The sequence below is a fragment of the Schistocerca piceifrons genome, chromosome 3 (assembly GCF_021461385.2).
Source record: "Schistocerca piceifrons isolate TAMUIC-IGC-003096 chromosome 3, iqSchPice1.1, whole genome shotgun sequence".
Taxonomy (NCBI): domain Eukaryota; kingdom Metazoa; phylum Arthropoda; class Insecta; order Orthoptera; family Acrididae; genus Schistocerca; species Schistocerca piceifrons.
The window spans coordinates 254,917,398-254,937,038 of NC_060140.1; the positions used below are offsets into that span (position 1 = coordinate 254,917,398).

The 19,641-nt window shown below is 38.5% G+C and overlaps 1 protein-coding gene across 1 annotated transcript in view; it reads left to right on the plus strand.

Moving 5' to 3' along the window:
- Window positions 1-19,641, plus strand: part of LOC124788079 (glutathione hydrolase-like YwrD proenzyme) — a 152,321-nt gene that overhangs the window by 14,308 nt on the left and 118,372 nt on the right. The window contains exons 4-5 of the mRNA XM_047255175.1: window positions 10,759-10,912; window positions 19,228-19,428. Of these exons, the coding sequence (XP_047111131.1) occupies window positions 10,759-10,912; window positions 19,228-19,428 (355 nt within the window). The remainder of the gene's footprint in view (window positions 1-10,758; window positions 10,913-19,227; window positions 19,429-19,641) is intronic.

Here is a 19,641-nt window from a genome sequence, read left to right on the forward strand (position 1 = left end):
TTTGTGTGAGAATTTATGAATGAGGGCAGGTCACTAATCGTTAGTATAAACAGTAAAGATCCAAGCACTGACCCTTGAGGCACTCCATACCTAACATTAACCAAATTTGATTTCTCTCTACCAATGTACACAACTTGTTGACGGTTCTCTAGAAAAGACCTGAAAATATTTATACTGTTGTCATCAAAACCATAGTAAACTAGCTTATTCAGCACAGTGTCATGCTCTACACAATCCATGGCTCTGTTCAGGTCACAAAATGTAGCCCGGACACAGTCCCTAGCCTCAGACACATTTAGGACTAATTTTACGAGGGAGTCCATTGCATCTGTTGTGGATTTACCTTTCCTAAATCCAAACTGTTTATCACTAATTATATTTAGTTTACCCAAGTAGACACTAACTTGCTCATACATAATTGTTTCTAAAATTTTTGAAAAAACTGGGGTTATGGACATAGATCTGTAACTAGCAGGACAGTTCTTTTCCCCTTATTTTATATGGGCACAACTCTAGAAATTTTTAGTATGTCAGGGATCTTACTTTCAACAAGACATTTGTTAACACAAAAAGTTAAAGGATAAATCACACAACCAATAACATCTTTCAACAAATTTCATGACATATCATAGTAATCAACACTAACTGACGGTCTGAAATTTCTCACTATTTTTAGGATATTATATGGGCTCACTTCTGTGAAAGTGAAGGTGCTTGGGGGAAGATTTTCAAAGCAGCTGTACATAATACTAAATGCATTTTCAAGTGGTTTGTTTATTGAACTACTAATTTCTTCAATGGACTGAATGCAATATTTATTAAATTCTTCTGGGGTAATGGCCATTTCCTCTTTGTTTTTAGTGTGTGCAATGGAGTTTATTACACTCCAGGCCTTTTTGCATTTATTGTTAGAGTTTTCAATGCTTTGCAGTTTCTTTGCTTCGTTTATCACCTTCCTATACTTGTATTCAGATTTAGCATACAGTTCTTTATACAGTTTTGATTTATTGGTTTTGTACAGACTATAATACAGCATAACAGTATTTTTCAGGTGCCCTAACTGTGGAGTACACCATTCTTTCATTTTCCTTTCCTTGTAATTACTACTAATATTCACTGTACATTTTTCAGAGGGATGTTATTTTCAAATATATTTAAAAATACAGAGAAAAACTTGGTGAAAACAATGTCAGCTAAACAGATTTGAAGCCTAATAAGACATGTGTACCAATTGAAATAGATGAGGGCATGTCTAAACCTGTACATCCTCTCTCTGCTCACTGGTCTAGTAATCACAATTTTAGATTCTGGTTTGGTGCAGTCTGAAGTTACATTATTAAGACTAATCATGGTCTGAGTAAGGGAAACTGATTACATCAGTGGACATACAAGTTCTCTTGATATTTGTAAATATATTGTCCAGACAGGATGAGCCTCTGGTAGGTTTGCAGTTAACATAGTACAGGTTAAATTGTTGAAACACATTTTTGAGCTCTGTCACAGTTTTTCTGTCCTGCAGGACATCAAAACTTGAACTGATACCCCCTCCAATGACAAAATTGTATTTTTTTCCATTTTGGTATACATATGTACATTAAGAGTTCCTCAAGTTTATCCAGAAAGATATGGGGATCACCACTAGGTGACCTCTGCACTACTACTACCGTTAGCTCAAGACTCAATTACTAGACCTGATATTTCAAAATGCATTTCATCACAAAGGGCATTGAGATCGATGAATCAATCCTTCCACAACTCTACACAGTATCACCATAATCCAAAGAGCCACATGCAAAAGTGCAACTTTTCAGAAGATCATATTTCAGGTTCTATTGATCCCAGAGATAAGGAGTCAAGTGTTTTTGGATAGCCCTTGGCCTGGTGATCATTTCTATACCTATTGGAAAACAGGAATACCCTACAAATCAGGATCCAAATTTAAACATTGCACACTTCCTCCAGTCCAGGTAAATTGAACAAATTGGTTGGTTCTTTTATATTAGGTGTGGTCTAGGGTGGGACTTAGGCAGCTTATAAAGGTATCATTGTTTCATGTGCAGTTCTGAGAAAACACCAAAAAACTATGACTTTTGCGTACAAAAAGTACCAATTTTGGGGACTGCCATTTCTATCATTTCTATTCATGGCAAACGATGAAATTTTCACCATATATTCTTAATATGATGTTCTCAGGAAGCTTTGAAACTTTATTTGGTATCATCATCCGTTACTGAGATCCAGAGATTTGATGTTGCTGTACTTATATAGAAAATGGCAAAAACTTGTTTTTAGCCATATTTGCACTGCAGGCTGCAATTCTCTAAATAACTAACCATAGGAAATGACTCAAATTTAATCTTTACATTCCTTATACATTTATCTAGAAACACTATTTTCCCATTTTTGAAAATCCTTGTCTGTTATCAAGATACAGCCAAAAATCATGATTTTTGGGTATCAAAATTACCAATTGTGTAGATGGCCACGTCTATAGTTTCTGTTCTTCACAAACAGTCACAATTTTTACCATATATCCCTAAGATGATGTTCTCCAAATACCTTGAAACTGTTTTCAATATCATTATCTGTTACCAAGTTCCAGAGATTTTAAGCTGCTGTACTTGTGCATGTAAAATATGCACATAATTTCGCATAAGAGGCATAAATGTAGTTTTAACTGATGTAGTGAACACATGTCAAGAGTTATGAAGTCACCATATCATGTTTTTAGTTGCCATTGTTTGACCAACAAAACTTTATTATGCTTTGTCTCTGTATAATGGGCATTTCATACTTATGCAAGCTGTTATGACATGGAAATTATTCGATGGTGCCACCTGGTGGCATAAGCACATTACAAAGGATTATTTTGTCATACAAAAAGTGTAAAGTGAACTCGTGTTGGATTGGAGATGATTTTATTTTAACCTTATATTATGTATACTGGTATTTATAGGTTTTTTTATGTATCAAAATATGTGAATGCGATGAAGTACAAAAATAATCTGTTAAAACTTTACTGATGCACAGAATTCATTTTACATAAGCAGCACACCTTGCTGCAAGAGGAAAAAGTAGGGAACCAACTAAAAAATGCTGCTGTTGGATCACAAAAAGGCGAATATGTTCCTCTTTAAAAGACTCTGACAAAAAATTGGGGAACTAGCTGCCTCAATCCTCATTCTGCCTTCCTCACCAAAAAGTTTGGCATCCCAACATATTCACACTTTTTTGTCCTAAAGAGAGTAGCAGAGGAATATTGACGGTGAAAGAGAAAGGAAACAGTGGCAGTTGGAGAGAAAGAGAGAGGAGGCACTAATTGTTGGAGTGGGAAAAGCGGCAGTGAAAGAGAGAGATTGTTGAAGACAATAGCAGTGGGATGCAACAAGAGAAGAGATAGTGATGGTCAGTGAGAGACAGTGGCAAAAAAAAGAGAAAGAGAGATGGTGGAGATAGCAGCAGTGGCAGAGAAAGAGAGATGAGTGTAACACATACATAGGAATGGGGTGTCTGAACACCCCACGATTTACAAAATTTAAGACAAAAGAAATTGCCCTCTTTCCCCATCTGCAATGTGCACAGGTGTGCGGAGGGGAGATAATGATGCTTGAAGAAAGGGACTGCAGACTGTAAGTGAGGAAGATAGTAACAGTGGCAGTGGCAAAGAAAAAGACAGTGACAAAGACAATGGAAATGGGACAGAGAAACAGTTAAAGTGGCAGAGAAGGAGACAATGGTAAAGAATGTGTGAGAGAAAGGCATGAAGACAGTGACAGTGGAAGAAAAAAACAAGAGAAAGTGCCAATCTGACAAAAAGGAGACAGTGGGAGAGAGACACATATAGACAGCAGTAGTGAGAGTAAGATGCTGAGTGTGAAGATCTCACTTCAGAGACAGACTGAGTAAAAGCATTTAGAATATTCTGTGTTAAAAGAGTGTGAATATGTCTGCAAGCTAAAAGTTTTGGTGAGGAAGGTGGAATGAGGATTGAGGCAGCTGGTTCCTCACTTTTCTGATTGAATGTTTTAAAGAGGAGCATATTTGCCTTTTTGTGCTCTGAGAGGAGAATTTTTCAGTTGGTTTGCATATGTCAATATAACGAAGTAATGATGGTGATTTATGAAAGAATGTCTGAACACTGTAATTTAACTATCATAAAGTACATTTTTAAAGAGAATTTCTGAGTTATATTAATCTATGCTGACAGAATAACAGTGAGTTGATATACTAGAATTTAAGCATTTATAGTTATATATGTGATGCCAAGGTTGTGTGTCCAATTAACTTTTTGTTAGAATTGGGTATGTATGTAAGTAAGCATAACTCCATTATGACATAATCAAACAATGTAAAATCTGGGATGGAATAACAACAATATGAAACAGGATTGGTTACTACTCCTCACACAGAGGAGGTGTGACTATGCTACAGGACAAAATCCTCCTTCGGACTTAAAAGGGCTCACAAACATTCATACGCACACAACTCACATACACATGGCCACTGTAATCTGTGGACACTAAGGTATTAGCATCACAGAATGTTGCAGTGCTACAGTATGTGAGGTTATCCCCATTTGACCCTCTATTAATTAGATTTCCTGAGCTTTCACTAAATAAAAAAAAGGCAAATACTAGAATGGTTGATGGCTGATTCCTTCCTCAACTTGAGCTATTGCTCCATCTCTAATGACCTTGCTATCATAGACACATTGAACCATAATCTTCCTTCATTTCTTGGATGCTAATGAAACTTGATAGGGTAAACAATAAGAGCAAAAATATTCTTGTGCATTTACACACAGAACATGGAAAGAAATATGGAAAAGTACGGAAAGTATGTTATTGCTTCAGACAGCTATTATTTTACATGGTTATCATTTTAAAAATCTATGGTTATAATACATACTGTATTACTTCTTTAGACAGACAATATATTATGTTGTTATCATTCTAGAAGTCTTCTACACTTTCATCAGACATTTCTCCAGCTCATCTTCAATATTTTTTAGATTTCAGTCACATTTCCCTCTCCAGACATGCACGATGACTTTTACGATTCATAAAAAATAGTTGTTAAATTCATTGACATTTTTTTTACATGTTTTCTGTCTTGTCCCATTCTATATTCAATATAATTTCTTCCAGTGAGGTAACCTTCCTTCCAGTAGGGTAATTTATGATGCTCCAACAGACCACCTTGTATCTGCTGGAAGAATTTTTAATAAGGAATCATCACAAAACTGCTTTTAGCAGCTTTGTTTACCTTGCTATAGAGGTATTCATGTTTTCTGTAGTATTACTTAAATTCTTCAGAGTTTCTACTAATTGTTTTGCTAATTCTGTCTTGTCTGTAATGAAATGAAATGATAGTATGTCTTTATTGGCTGGGATCTCATTCAGGGTTGTATGGCCACCAGATGCAAATCTTTCTATTAGACACCACTTTTGGAATGATGAGATGAATTATGAGGACAAGACACAAACCTAGTCCTAAGCAAAGAAAAATCCCTGACCCAACTGGGAATCAAATCTGGGGCCCCATGATCAAGAGGCAGCAATGCTACCCACTGGACTACAAGCTGCTGATCATCTTTAATAAATATGTTTTAGTGGCCTTTATTAGGAAGGGAAGTTGCTACTCACCATGTAGCGGAGATGCTGAGTCGTGACGATAGGCACAACAAAAAGATTCAAACAATCATAGCTTTCAGCCATTAAAGTCTTTTTCAAATGAGTCGTGCATGCAAGTTGTATGTGTGTGTCTGTGTGTGTGTGTGTGTGTGTGTGTGTGTGTGTGTGTGTGTGTGTGTGTGTGTGTGTTTTGCTGGCAAAGGCCTTAATGGCTGAAAGCTATAATTGTGTGAATCTTTTTGCTGTGCCTGTCATGACTCAGCATCTCCACTATATGGTGAGTAGCAACTTTCCTTCCTAATATTGTTTCATTCTATCCTGGATTTTCTGTTGTTTGATTTTAGTGCCATTTGATATCTAAGAATCTTTCTCTTTCTGAATCATTGCTTTTTTTGTCTGGACAATATCGGATGAAGTTATTAAACTTTTCACTTCTCGTTGAGGAATTAAAAACATTCAGTAATTCATTCATACATCATGTTCTGTAAGTCCCATCATAACCAAGGGGCTTCAGAAATGTGGAAATGAGTTAAGTTATGGATTAACAGGCCAAAGCAGCCAGTGTTGGCTACTGCTGTAGAGTATACTAACAACAAATTATGAGTACTGCTAATCTACTCACTCATATAAAATCTGGGCTGGAATAATAACAATATGAAATATGATGGGTTACTACTACTCACCACACAGAGGAGCTGTTGAGTGGTGGACAGGCTTCTTTAATGTGCATTTTGGTGAGGAAGGTGGAATGACTATTGAGGCAGCTGGATCCCCACTTTTCTGTCAGTGTGTTTTAAAGAGGAGCATATTTGTCATTTTGCGATTTGACAGGAGCATTTCTATCTGGTTCCCTTCCTTTCCCTGTTACAGCAAAGTGTGCTGTATGTCAGTAAAGCTTTCACAGTTTATTTTTATACTTCATCACATTTAGATATTTTGACATATAAAAGCAATAAATAAGTACAGTGTACATAACACAAGCTTAAAATAAAATCATCTTCCATCCAATACGAGTTCACTTTACGCATTTTGTATGACAATAATTTTTTGTAATGTGCCTATGCCACCAGGTGGCACCATCAAATAATTTCCATGAGAATTACTTATGCTTTATATGATTATTAGGAGAAAAACATCTCCTTTGGAAAGAACCACTCTTCCTTCAGATATACTACTCTGTTGCTGTTTTTATCTTACACTACCTTTACACAGAGCACTATAGCTGTCTATATACTAGTAAAGTCAATTTTGATTTACTGCAAGCAACAGAGTTATGTGGAATTTACATTCATGAGTCCTCGCTGAATTGTAGGAATGTCTGATGAGGTATTCTTTTGCTTTCTTTTTTAATGTCTGGCCATTTAAATTTCTGGAAATCAGTTACAGGTCTTTCACCAAAGTATGATATTTCATTTTGAAACATAGAAAGAAATGCAAAGTCTGTATGGAAAATATTTTTACTTCTAGTGTTGTAGTCATGAATTGCACAGTTTATTGTAGGTACGCTCTGGTTATTAATCACACTTGTGATTATGGAGCACAAGAATGGCACATAAGTATAAGATTCCCTAGGTCCACAAAAGTCTGCAAGATGCTTGGTCATCAAATTTACTCTGTTTACATTGCACATTTCTGTAGAATAAATACTTTTTTATGCCCTAGCTGCTTTGTTCCAGATGATTATGATGTAGCACAATGATGAGGGAAAGTATGTTTGCAATCATGTCTACAGGTGAAGACTGTGAGAAAGATTTCTAACAAGTAAGTGCAGAGTAGGCAGAGCTGAGTTTTTAATTAACTTATCTATGTACTGGTGCCACCTCAGTTCATTATCCAACTGGATACCTAGGAATTCACATGATATCTCACCCAGTGTATGCCCATTGACCTCTACTTCTGGTATGTGCATGTCATTTTTATTTCCACAAAAATGCACAATATAAACTTTTGTAGTATCAAGTGTTACATTGTTAGCTTTGAATCAGCTGTAAGCCTGGTACATTATTCCAATGTTTGTTCTGTTATAGATATCTTTTGTCCTCTAACAATATAGGCTCTACTTGTGTCAGCAGCAAACATTATAGTCTTTGAAGAGTCATCCAGTGTTCTAGGTAAATCTGTTATGTAAGCCAAGTAGAGGAGCACTTTTCAGTTTCTCTTTTTTAGGTCATATATGAAATTATTTAGGTTATTATCACTGTGTCTCCTACTCCTTACAACTGCCTTTTCTGTTAGAAGTACACTGCTGTGATGATCTCACAGAAATAATAACTGGGCTGTGGTCTCAGAATCCAACACCTATTATTACTCACTCAAGAGCTGTCAAGATTAGTTGTTAACCAAGACAGCCATTTATGTTGGAAACATGCATTTGACATTCAAGTTGAATGACAACATTAAATTAACCCACAGCGATTTCTGGGTAGATTCTTCTAGAAAATCAATATTTAGATCATAATGTATTAAAACCCTTTTGGCATCTTTTGACATATTTGATGTATTTTATTGGATGATAAGTAATACATGAAGTGCACTTACTATAGTATCTTTGTGACAAAATTACTGGAAAGAAGTTTTATTGTTGTTGTGATCTTCAGTCGGAAGACTGGTTTGATGCAGTTCTCCATGCTACTCTATTCTGTCCAAGCTACTTCATCTCTGAATAGCTACTGCAACGTACGTCCTTCTGAATTTGCTTACTGTATTAATCTCTTGGTCTCCCTTAACAATTTTTGCTCCCCCCCCCCCCCCCCCCCCTACTCCACCTCTTTCCAACTGGTGGTCGCTTGATGTATCAGAATGTGGCCTGTCAACTGATCTTTTTGTCTAGCCAGGTTGTGCCACAAATTTCTTTTCTCCTCTGTTATATTCAGCACCTCCTCATTGGTTGTGTGACCTACCATTTCACCCATGTTTCACTTCCATACATGCCTACAGTCAATACAAATACTTTCAGAAGAGGCTTTCTAACACTTAAATCTACATTCGATGTTAACAAATATTTTTATTTAGAAACACTTTTCTTACCATTGCCAGACTACATTTTATATGTTTTCTACCTCAGCCACCATCAGTGATTTTACTGCCCAAATAGCAAAACTCATCTACTATTTTAAGTGTCTCATTTTCTAACCTAATTCCCTCAGTATCAACTGATTTAATTTGACTAAATTCAATCAATCTTTTTTTGCTTTTGTTGTTGCTCATTTTATATTCTCATTTCAAGACATGTCATTCCATTCAACTGCTGTTCCAAGTCCTATGCAGAGTCTGACAGAAAACATCATCGGCAAATATTAAAGTTTTATTTCTTCTTCCTGGACTTGATTTCCTTCTCCAAATTTTTCTTTTGTATTCTTTACTGGTTGCTCAGTGTACCAATTGAATAACACCAAGGATAGGCTACAAACCCTGTCAAACCCCCTTTTCCATCACTGCTTCCTTTTTGTGCCCTTTGACTCATAACTTCCATCTGGTTTTTGTACAAGCTGCAAACAGCCTTTTACTCCCTGTATTTTACCCCTCCTATCTTTGGAATTTCAGAGAGCATATTCCAGTAAACATAGTCCAAAGCTTTCTCTAAGTCTACAGATGTTATAAACGTAGGTTTGACTTTTCTTAACCTACCTTCTAAAATAAGTCATAGTGTCAGTATTGCCTCTGGAATCCAAACTGATTTTCCCCTAGGTCAGCTTCTTCCAGTTAGTCCATTCTTCTATAAGGAATTTGTGTTAATATTTTTCAACCATGACTTATGAAGCTGATAGGTTGATAATATTCACACCTGTTGCTCTTCTTGAAGTCTGAGGGAATTTGGCTGTCTCAGATATCTTGCACATCAGATGGAAGAGTTTTGTCATGGCTAGCTCTCCCAAGACTATCAGTAGGTCTGATAGAGTGGCATCTACTCCCAGGGGCTTGTTTCAACTTAGGTCTTTTAGTAGTCTGTCCAGTTCTTCTTGCAGTATCCTGTCTCCTATCTCCTCTTTGTCTATGCCCTCCTCCATTTCTATAATATTGCCTGCAAGTTTGTCTCCTTATACAGACCCTCTACATACTCCTTCCACATTTCAGCTTTTCATTCTTTGCTTAGGACTGGTTTTCCACCTGAGTTCTTGATACTTATATAGCTGCTTCTCCTTTCACCAGAAGCCTCTTTATTTTCCTGTAGGCAGTGTCTATCTTTCCCCTAGTGATATATGCTCCTATATCCTTACATTTGTTCTCTAGCCATTCGTGCTTAGGAATGAAGTGTATGTGTAAGGATTTTACAGTCAGTAACTAATACCAGACTTGAAATTCTTCCTGTTATTTCTTATTCACTCATTCATTAATTCATTAGCATTCCAGCCTCCACAAAATCATCCCATTTCAAACAGTTTGATTTATATTATTAAGTAATGACTGGCAGAGAATTTTCAATGGGAGTTGTGGAACACATTATTATGTGACAAGGTTCTATATGAAACTTCCTGGCAGATTAAAACTGTGTGCCAGACCAAAGCTTGAACTCGGGATGTTTGCCTTTCACAGGCAAGTGCTCTACCAACTGAGGTACCCAAGCATGACTCACACCCTGTCCTCACAGGTTTAATTCTGCCAGTACCTTGTCTCCTACCTTCCAAACTTCACAGAAGCTCTCCTGCATACCTTGCAGAACTAGCACCCCTGGAAGAATGGATATTATGGAGCCACAGCCTAGGGGATGTTTCCAGAATGAAATTTTCACTCTGCAGTGGAGTGTGTGCTGATATGAAACATCCTGGTAGAGTAAAAGAGTAAAACTGTGTTCTGAACCGAGACTCGAACTCGGGACGTTTGCCTTTCGCTGGCAAGTGCTCTACCAACTGATCTACGCAAGCACGACTCACACCCCGTTCTCACAGCTTTACTTCCACCAGTAACTTGTCTCCTACCTTCCAAACTTTGCAGAAGCTCTCCTGCATACAGTTTTAACCTGCCAGGAAGTTTCATATCAGCGCACGCTCAGCTGGAGTGAAAATTTCATTTTGGAAGGTTCTATATGCCTACGATGCTGCCTTTAAGAGAGATAATGTATCAGAATGCAATTGTTGAGCTTTGATTTGATAAAAACTGAATCAAGAAATAATTTTGTTCTTCACAGTGGCCGATGTGCAGCTGGTCTTACTTTGGATATACTAGCAGCAGAGGGCTATAATGCCCAGAATCCTCTTCCTGATCGCCATGTCCACAACGTAACAGTTCCAGGGACTGCAGCTGCATGGAGTGATGCTGTTAGTCTCTTTGGATCTGGCCAGGTTTGTTGACAACAATTTTATTAAGAAATGTGTGTATTTAAGTAATTTTTGAACATAAATGATGTAACTACTGTGTTAACAATCCATTATTTCTCAATTAATGAGTCATTGGAGGCATCATGTATTGTGTTGTGTGGGCTGAAGAGCCAACACCTTGTTACTAGAGGAGGCCGAAATGCACGCATTTTAGCTCACACAGGCTGGCGTGAGGAGGGAAGAACTATACTGACGTGAGGTCTGGAACATGACAAGGAATTAGAATTCAGAAAGCGGACGTAACTAGTTTGGTACTTAACTTTAATCCATTAATTATGAACATTGCTCTTGACAGTACATGATTCACAATATTATCAGTTCAGATTACATTCTTGAAGAATATGGCACCTTGCTAGGTCGTAGCAAATGACGTAGCTGAAGGCTATGCTAAACTGTCATCTTGGCAAATGAGAGCATATGTAGACAGTGAACCACCGCTAGCAAAGTCGGCTGTACAAATGGGGTGAGTGCTAGGGAGTCTCTCTAGACTAGACCTGCCATGTGGCGGCGCTTGGTCTGCAATCACTGATAGTGGTGACACGCGGGTCCGATGTATACTAACTGACCGCGGCCGATTTAAAGGCTACCACCTAGCAAGTGTGGTGTCTGGCGGTGACATCACATATTGTATACTTGTTCCTAGAAGCAATGGCATCTCTCCAACACCATGAAACTTTGTGCATACTAATGTGGATAATAATCTGACAAGGCTGTCACAGCAAAAGAAAAAAGTGTAAATAGTAGAACTGTAACTTTTACCAAAGGATGCACAACACTATACTTCACATTATGCTGGTTTTAATAGCAGTAGGGATGCATTCAGAGTTGCTTCACTTTGTTGATATATTTATATTACCTTTGAATCTACACTCCTGGAAATTGAAATAAGAACACCGTGAATTCATTGTCCCAGGAAGGGGAAACTTTATTGACACAATCCTGGGGTCAGATACATCACATGATCACATTGACAGAACCACACGCACATAGACACAGGCAACAAAGCATGCACAATGTCGGCACTAGTACAGTGTATATCCACCTTTCACAGCAATGCAGGTTGCTATTCTCCCATGGAGACGATCATAGAGATGCTGGATGTAGTCCTGTGGAACGGCTTGCCATGCCATTTCCACCTGGCGCCTCAGTTGGACCAGCGTTCATGCTGGACGTGCAGACCGCGTGAGACGACGCTTCATCCAGTCCCAAACATGCTCAATGGGGGACAGATCCGGAGATCTTGCTGGCCAGGGTAGTTGACTTACACCTTCTAGAGCACGTTGGGTGGCACGGGATACATGCGGACGTGCATTGTCCTGTTGGAACAGCAACTTCCCTTGCCGGTCTAGGAATGGTAGAACGATGGGTTCGATGACGGTTTGGATGTACCGTGCACTATTCAGTGTCCCCTCGACGATCACCAGTGGTGTACGGCCAGTGTAGGAGATCGCTCCCCACACCATGATCCCGGGTGTTGGCCCTGTGTGCCTCGGTCGTATGCAGTCCTGATTGTGGCGCTCACCTGCACGGCGCCAAACACGCATACGACCATCATTGGCACCAAGGCAGAAGCGACTCTCATCGCTGAAGACGATACGTCTCCATTCGTCCCTCCATTCACGCCTGTCGCGACACCACTGGAGGCGGGCTGCACGATGTTGGGGCGTGAGCGGAAGACGGCCTAACGGTGTGCGGGACCGTAGCCCAGCTTCATGGAGACGGTTGCGAATGGTCCTCGCCGATACCCCAGGAGCAACAGTGTCCCTAATTTACTGGGAAGTGGTGGTGCGGTCCCCTACGGCACTGCGTAGGATCCTACGGTCTTGGCGCGCATCCGTGCGTCGCTGCGGTCCGGTCCCAGGTTGACGGGTACGTACACCTTCCGCCGACCACTGGTGACAACATCGATGTACTGTGGAGACCTCACGCCCCACGTGTTGAGCAATTCGGCGGTACGTCCACCCGGCCTCCCGCATGCCCACTATACGCCCTCGCTCAAAGTCCGTCAACTGCACATACGGTTAACGTCCACGCTGTCGCGGCATGCTACCAGTGTTAAAGACTGCGATGGAGCTCCGTATGCCTCGGCAAACGGGCTGACACTGACGGCGGCGGTGCACAAATGCTGCGCAGCTAGCGCCATTCGACGGCCAACACCGCGGTTCCTGGTGTGTCCGCTGTGCCGTGCGTGTGATCATTGCTTGTACAGCCCTCTCGCAGTGTCCGGAGCAAGTATGGTGGGTCTGACACACCGGTGTCAATGTGTTCTTTTTTCCATTTCCAGGCGTGTATATAAAACAGAGATTATTTTTTTCTTCTGCTTTTACTGGGCTCTAGAAATATAAAAGTGTTAAAAATTTAGAATTTACAAGTTACTAGTAAAATTCCACTGACTATCATCGGCATGATAATTTTTATTTATTGGTTCGTATTATGATAACAGAGGAACATTCAAGAGTGTACAATACAGACCGTAAAAATGGGCCTGATTAAATCCAGGATGTGATGCTAAAATAGAGGAAACAGGAATATCTGAAGAAACATACAAATGCTATCCATTTGCCATAAACATTGCATAGCAAATGAAACTTAATTATCTAGTTAGTAACAATTTCCACAAATCATACTCATAGTTCCTTTTTACTAGGAGAATTTGTTATATGTAGAGTAGTTATACTTTTCTCAATTATTATTATATTAGGTTGGTGCATAAGGTCATAGCATGTTTGTTTTGCATGTTGGTATTCTGATTGTTGTGGGTTTATTTATTGACTGTCATTTTTTATTTGTATTTAACTGTTACTATTTGAGTTTACATATTGTCATTTGGAGATACTGAGTGGAGCTGCAGGTACTAGAAAATGGAGTCCCAAGTGGAGAAATTGGAATATTTGTGATGTATTCTTCTGTTTGAGTTCAGTAGAGGTGTGACACCAGAAGAGGCAGCTAGAAACATTTTCATTGCATGGGGATAATACCACTGGACAGAGCACAGCAACAAAATGGTTTTCTCATTTTAGGGAGGATCGTTTTGACATTGGTGACTCTACACATTCAGGAAGACTTTCAGAGTTTGATAAAGATCATTTGAACACATTAATCCACAATTACCCCTGTCTGTGTACTCAAGAACTGATAAATGTGATGAACTGTGATTATTCCATCATCATGTGACAGTTGCATACAATGAAGAAATTTAAAAAATCAGATGTATGGGTACTGTGTTCTCTAAGCCGAAATCATAAAAATCAGTGGGTGGTCATACATGCATCACTGCTTGCTCATCATCAATTGGCTCATGAACAACACCATTACTCCTATCCTGTATCAGTTCTGGTTATGAGAAATGGTGTCTGTATGCTAGTGATGAGAAATGGTGTTAGTACCCTAGCATAAGGAATAGAAAGAAATGGTTGCACCCAAATGAAGCAGCAACTCTCTGTAAAAGATAATGTTATGCATTTGGTGGAACAGTGACAGTGTGGTGTACTATGAATTGCTTCCTCAAGGTGTAACCATTACTGCTGACATTTATTATCAACAACTGTGATGTCTTGCAGATGCACTCCAACAACAATAACCAGGAAGACTACATGAAGTGATGCTACTCTGCAACAATGCCTGCTTACATTCTGCTAGACTAACAAAGAATACTATGCATGGTCAAAAATTAAAAACCAATTTGAACCAAAAGGCCAGTTACATGTAATGATTGGATATTCAGAAATCATGAAAGTGTACGGAGTGTGGAATCCAGAAATAGGAAATATTATGATTGCCAGAGATCATGTATTTGATGAAAATGTCTTTCCTGCAAATTTGAATGAAGGTGTTAAAAAGTTATTGATCTGAAGATCACGACCATCACATACGATGGAGAAGCATTATAGAATCTAGATATTGCGGAATCAGGAGAAATATCTGGCATCAAACAAACTGAAGATTTGTAAACGTGTGGGTTCTGAACATATAAATGTAGAAAAGGAGACTGGAATGAAGAATGAGAGCACTGAGAATGATTATCCCACAACAAATGATAGTAACTGTGAACAACAAGAATCTACAATATACAAAACTACAGAACACATTCTGAGAACAAGTCAAATCACAAAAGTTGTTGACAGGCTGAAGTCAGGCAAATGAAAAGAAGAAGGTGTCTGCAGTTGAATAAGAGAATACAACAAGAGAAGAAGATATAGAAAGCATTTAAGAAGCTTTGTGAACTGATGATAAAAATAAAAGAGAAGCAGTGTCAGAAGAAATGAGAAATCTAAGGCAAAACTGAAGTTGGACATTTGTACCATGTACTAACAATGCAAAAATGATATGAACAAAATGGGTTTTCACAGGTACCACTGACAAAGAAAATTTAATGGAATAACAGATTAGGAGGAGTTAAACAATGGTGTTTGGATCTGCAGACTTGAAAAGTGCATCTACGGCTTGCATCAGTTTGGTGGAAGGTGGAATGAAACACTCAACATGTTCCTGTGCAAAGAGATATTGTAATCAGTAATATATCTGTGTGTTTACTATGGTCTACAGTGTGAACTCATAGTAACTGCATATGTGTGCAATATAAGTGAAATAAAGAAAATGAAAAATACCTTAATCACGAATTTGAAGAAAGTGACCCTGAAGTAGCATGACATGCACAGTCAGTTCAGATTACAGGAGAAGATGGAACACTGATTTTAGACCATAAGAATTCCAAGTGTAAAACTGCAAACCTGTGAAAACACATCTCTTTATTAATGTAGAGCTACAAATGTGACAGATGGAGACAACCTCAGTGAACAAGATACATCAAAATACTGAACCATAATTGGAAGTCTTCTATATTGGACGATGGGTATAAGGCAAGACTTAGCATATGCAGTGCCTTATTTAAGCAAGTTCAGCAGCATTTGCAGTGAGGAGCACTGGCAAGCCATCAAACACACACCGTGTTATTTATGAGTTGCAACAAATGATGTGCTTGCTTACCAGAAGACTGATAAGAAAATCACAATGTATATCAATGCAGACTGGAGAGATGATTCAAATCATCATAAATCCTTAAGTAGATATGTGATAGTTTTTGGGAGTGCAGCTATAGGCTGAGGCAGCAGAAAATAATTAACTGTTGCACAAAGTACCACTGAAGCAGAGTTTTGTGCATTGAATAAATCTGTAAGAGAAGCAAGTGGATGAACAGTTTTCTCAGTGAGATTTGTCATGATTGTTTCCTGTCCAGCCTATGATGATTTTCATCAATAATCAAAATGGAAAGAATTTGATGAAAATTGTGGAGCTTTGGAAAGAACCAAGCATATGGATCTAAAGATTTTCTTTTTGCAAGAGGAGGTGACAGCCAGCAACATGAGAGAGAAATATATTGCAAGTGAAAAAAATGTCACTGATTGTCTTGACAAAGACAGTCAACAACTTGAGGTCGAAAACTCAATCTGCAATTATGTTAAAATTAATGTGCTCTTGCATTCATGATGTGATGTGAGTCTGTGTGTGCTCCCTGCCATTTTTATAAAGAAGACTCATGCAAATTACATGATGGCTATTTGTAGTTTATTTATACACAGAAGCTTGTGAAGGAATTACCAAAGAGAAATTATCCTTGTTTTCTGTCAAGTTGTTGACTGATTATTAAAGAGTTTTATCCCTGTGTGCTTAACATATTTCTGAAGCAAAATTAGATCATTTTTTTAATTTTTGTAATATTTTCCTTAGTTTCATTAAATAGGCATGAATGGTCAATAACAATAGTAACACAGAATAAACTGATATGGGTCTATTCTTTTTATTTGTAATTATTTAAAGAGTTGCTTGCTAGAAGCATCCCAGAAATAATTGCAACAAAACGAAAGTAGATTAAATGGGTGGCCTCAAAACATGTTCAACGGAAATTAAACTTACAATGTAAAATGTAATTCGTAAATAAAGATGAATATCACCTCACTGGATATGTCATTTTTAACATTTAATTTCAGTTGAGTGATACTTTGCACACGATAAACTGCCTTTTTGTTGAAGATAGTCGAAAGGTTCTTAAGGAACCTTTGCATTATCACATTTATCTGCACTAAAATAAAATGAATGGACACTGACACTTCTAGAGTAATCCACTCAGCACAGATATTAACAGCATATGAAAACGAAAGGAATAACACAGAGGAAAATGAAATTCAAGTAGAGCTGTACCACAGCACATCATATACTGTGAGGGATACCTAATATAGAAGTCTCATTCCTAACACTCACCTCATATAATGGAGAGCTAACTATTTTACAGTTGTAAAATAGTTTCCTCTGGAAATGTTCTAAATTTTGTAGATACCAGAGCATAGATTCTCTCCAGTGAGAGAATGGAGGACTCTGCTAACAGCTCTAGTTTCCACATTAGATGGAACAAATGTGAATTTTTTGACTGTAAAAGCATACACAGTCACTGTAGGAAAAGATAGATTGCTGCGTACTATAAAGAAGACATGTCAAGTTGCATACAGGCACAATTAAGAAACTTACATAAAGCTTGTGGCCACAGCCTTCATCAGCAAAAGAGAAACACACACCATTCATACATGCAACCAAACACACCTCATGCACATATGACCACCAACTCCAGCATCTTGGGCTGGAATGCAACTACCACATGGGATACAAGCAGTCTGGAGGGGGCAAGGAAGAGGTAGAGATTGTAGTGTATGGGTGGGAAGAGATAGAGATGAACACCATCTGGTGGAGTGTGCATGGACTAGAATGCCAGCAAATGCAGTGTCAGGATGTTGTGGGGCAGGGAGGTGGGGAAAAAAGGGGCGAAGAAGGAGAGGAGCGGGGAAAGATGGATGGATGAGTTAGCAGAGGGCAGCAAACAAAGAGGGTGGACAAGAATGGGGAGGAGATGACAGGACAGAGGGGATGGAAACTGTTGGGTGCAGGGTGTGAAGACAGCATGTTACCATAGGTTGAGGCCACGATAATTATTGGAGCAGAGAATGTTTTTAAGGATAAATCCCATGTGCACAGTTCAAAAAAGTTGGTGGTGGAGAGAAGGATCCAGATGCCTCAGGTAGTGAAGCAGCCATTGAAATCAAGCATGTTATGTTCAGCTGCAGGTTGTGCACAGGGTGGTCTACTAGCTCTTGGCCACAGTTTGGCGGTGGCCATTCATCCTGGTAGACAGCTGGTTGGTAGTCATACCAATAAAACAGCTGTGCAGTGATTGCAGCAGAGCTGGTAAATGTCATAGCTGCTTTCAGAAGTGGCCTGCCTGCTGATGGGGTAGAATAAACCTGTGACAGGACTGGAATAGGAAGTGCTGGGTGGGTGGATTTGGCAGGTCTTCCACAGGAAGGATCATATCCCTGTGGAAGACCAGGTGTCGTCTGCAAATAGGGTGACGTGTGTCATTGCGGATCATTGATAAAGATTAGGAAAAGTAAGGGACCAAGCACTGAGCTCTGTGGTACTCCACATTTCATCATGCCTCAGAATAGGCATGTGCCATTGCAGAATTATTCAGTACTGCCTTCTGACATCTAGATACGATTTGAGCCACATCCTTACTTTACCATATGAGCCATAGTTGTCAGGCTTTATAAGAAGAATTTTGTGATCTACACAGTCAAATTTTATCATTTATGGATTTGAGGAATTGGTTGACAAATGATGGACTTCTTCCTATCATCATTCAAAAATATTACAGGTAATGCCAATCTAAAACTAAGAACTTCTGTGTATCATCACAGATTTTACCAGTCAACTGAATAATTACATTTACAGCAAACATAAGTAGTAGGTTTGGAACATGGAGCATTCAGCCTCCATAATTATAAAATGAACATTTTAAATATATCATCTTTATTCATCTAAAAATAAATTATAGGTATCAATTACTGTCACTAATTGTCATGGTGGGTACTCATCATTGACTGTTTATCAAATGTTTTAGGCATTAGACTCTGCACTAAAACATTCCTGTTCTCCATCATTTGAGTGCTTTCCATCTACCAAACATGAGATGGTATCAAACCTAGATCTTCAGCATAGTCTTAATTAAAACAAAATGTGATATTGCTGTTGCTGTGTATGCATTTATCTTGGTGGACATAAAGTGCTTCAATCTTTGTTTTCTTCTGAGTAACCGAGCAGTGATTGTTTTTCCCATTTGCATTATATATCCATTTTTATTAGAATTTTGCACCAAAATTTTAAATGTTTCATTTTCAGACTTAACCACTAAATGACCTTGAGACTCTGATCATAGTTATGTGAATTTGCAGCTTACACTGTCTGACTTGCTGACCCCAGCAATTAATCTAGCTGAAAATGGTTTCCCTGTAACACCTGTTGTTGCTGACTTATGGAAGGAAAGTGAATCACTTCTACAATCACAGCAATATGGAAGTGAGCTTCTACTGAATGGACAAGCCCCAAGAGTAGCAGAACTCATGAAAATACCTACTATGGCAGAGTCACTGAAGGTAAGCAATGTATGAAAATAAACTGCTTTCATTATAAAATTTTTACGGGTCTGAAGAATGGCACTAATCTTAATTCTCCCAGTGTAATATTAAAAGAGAAAAAAAAATTTCACAATTGTCATGCTTTTTATAAATTAGATGGAAAGAAATGTAGCAACACCACCAAAAAGGAATAATTGCCATAAGTGTGATCTAGAGTCAGTATGAGCAGGA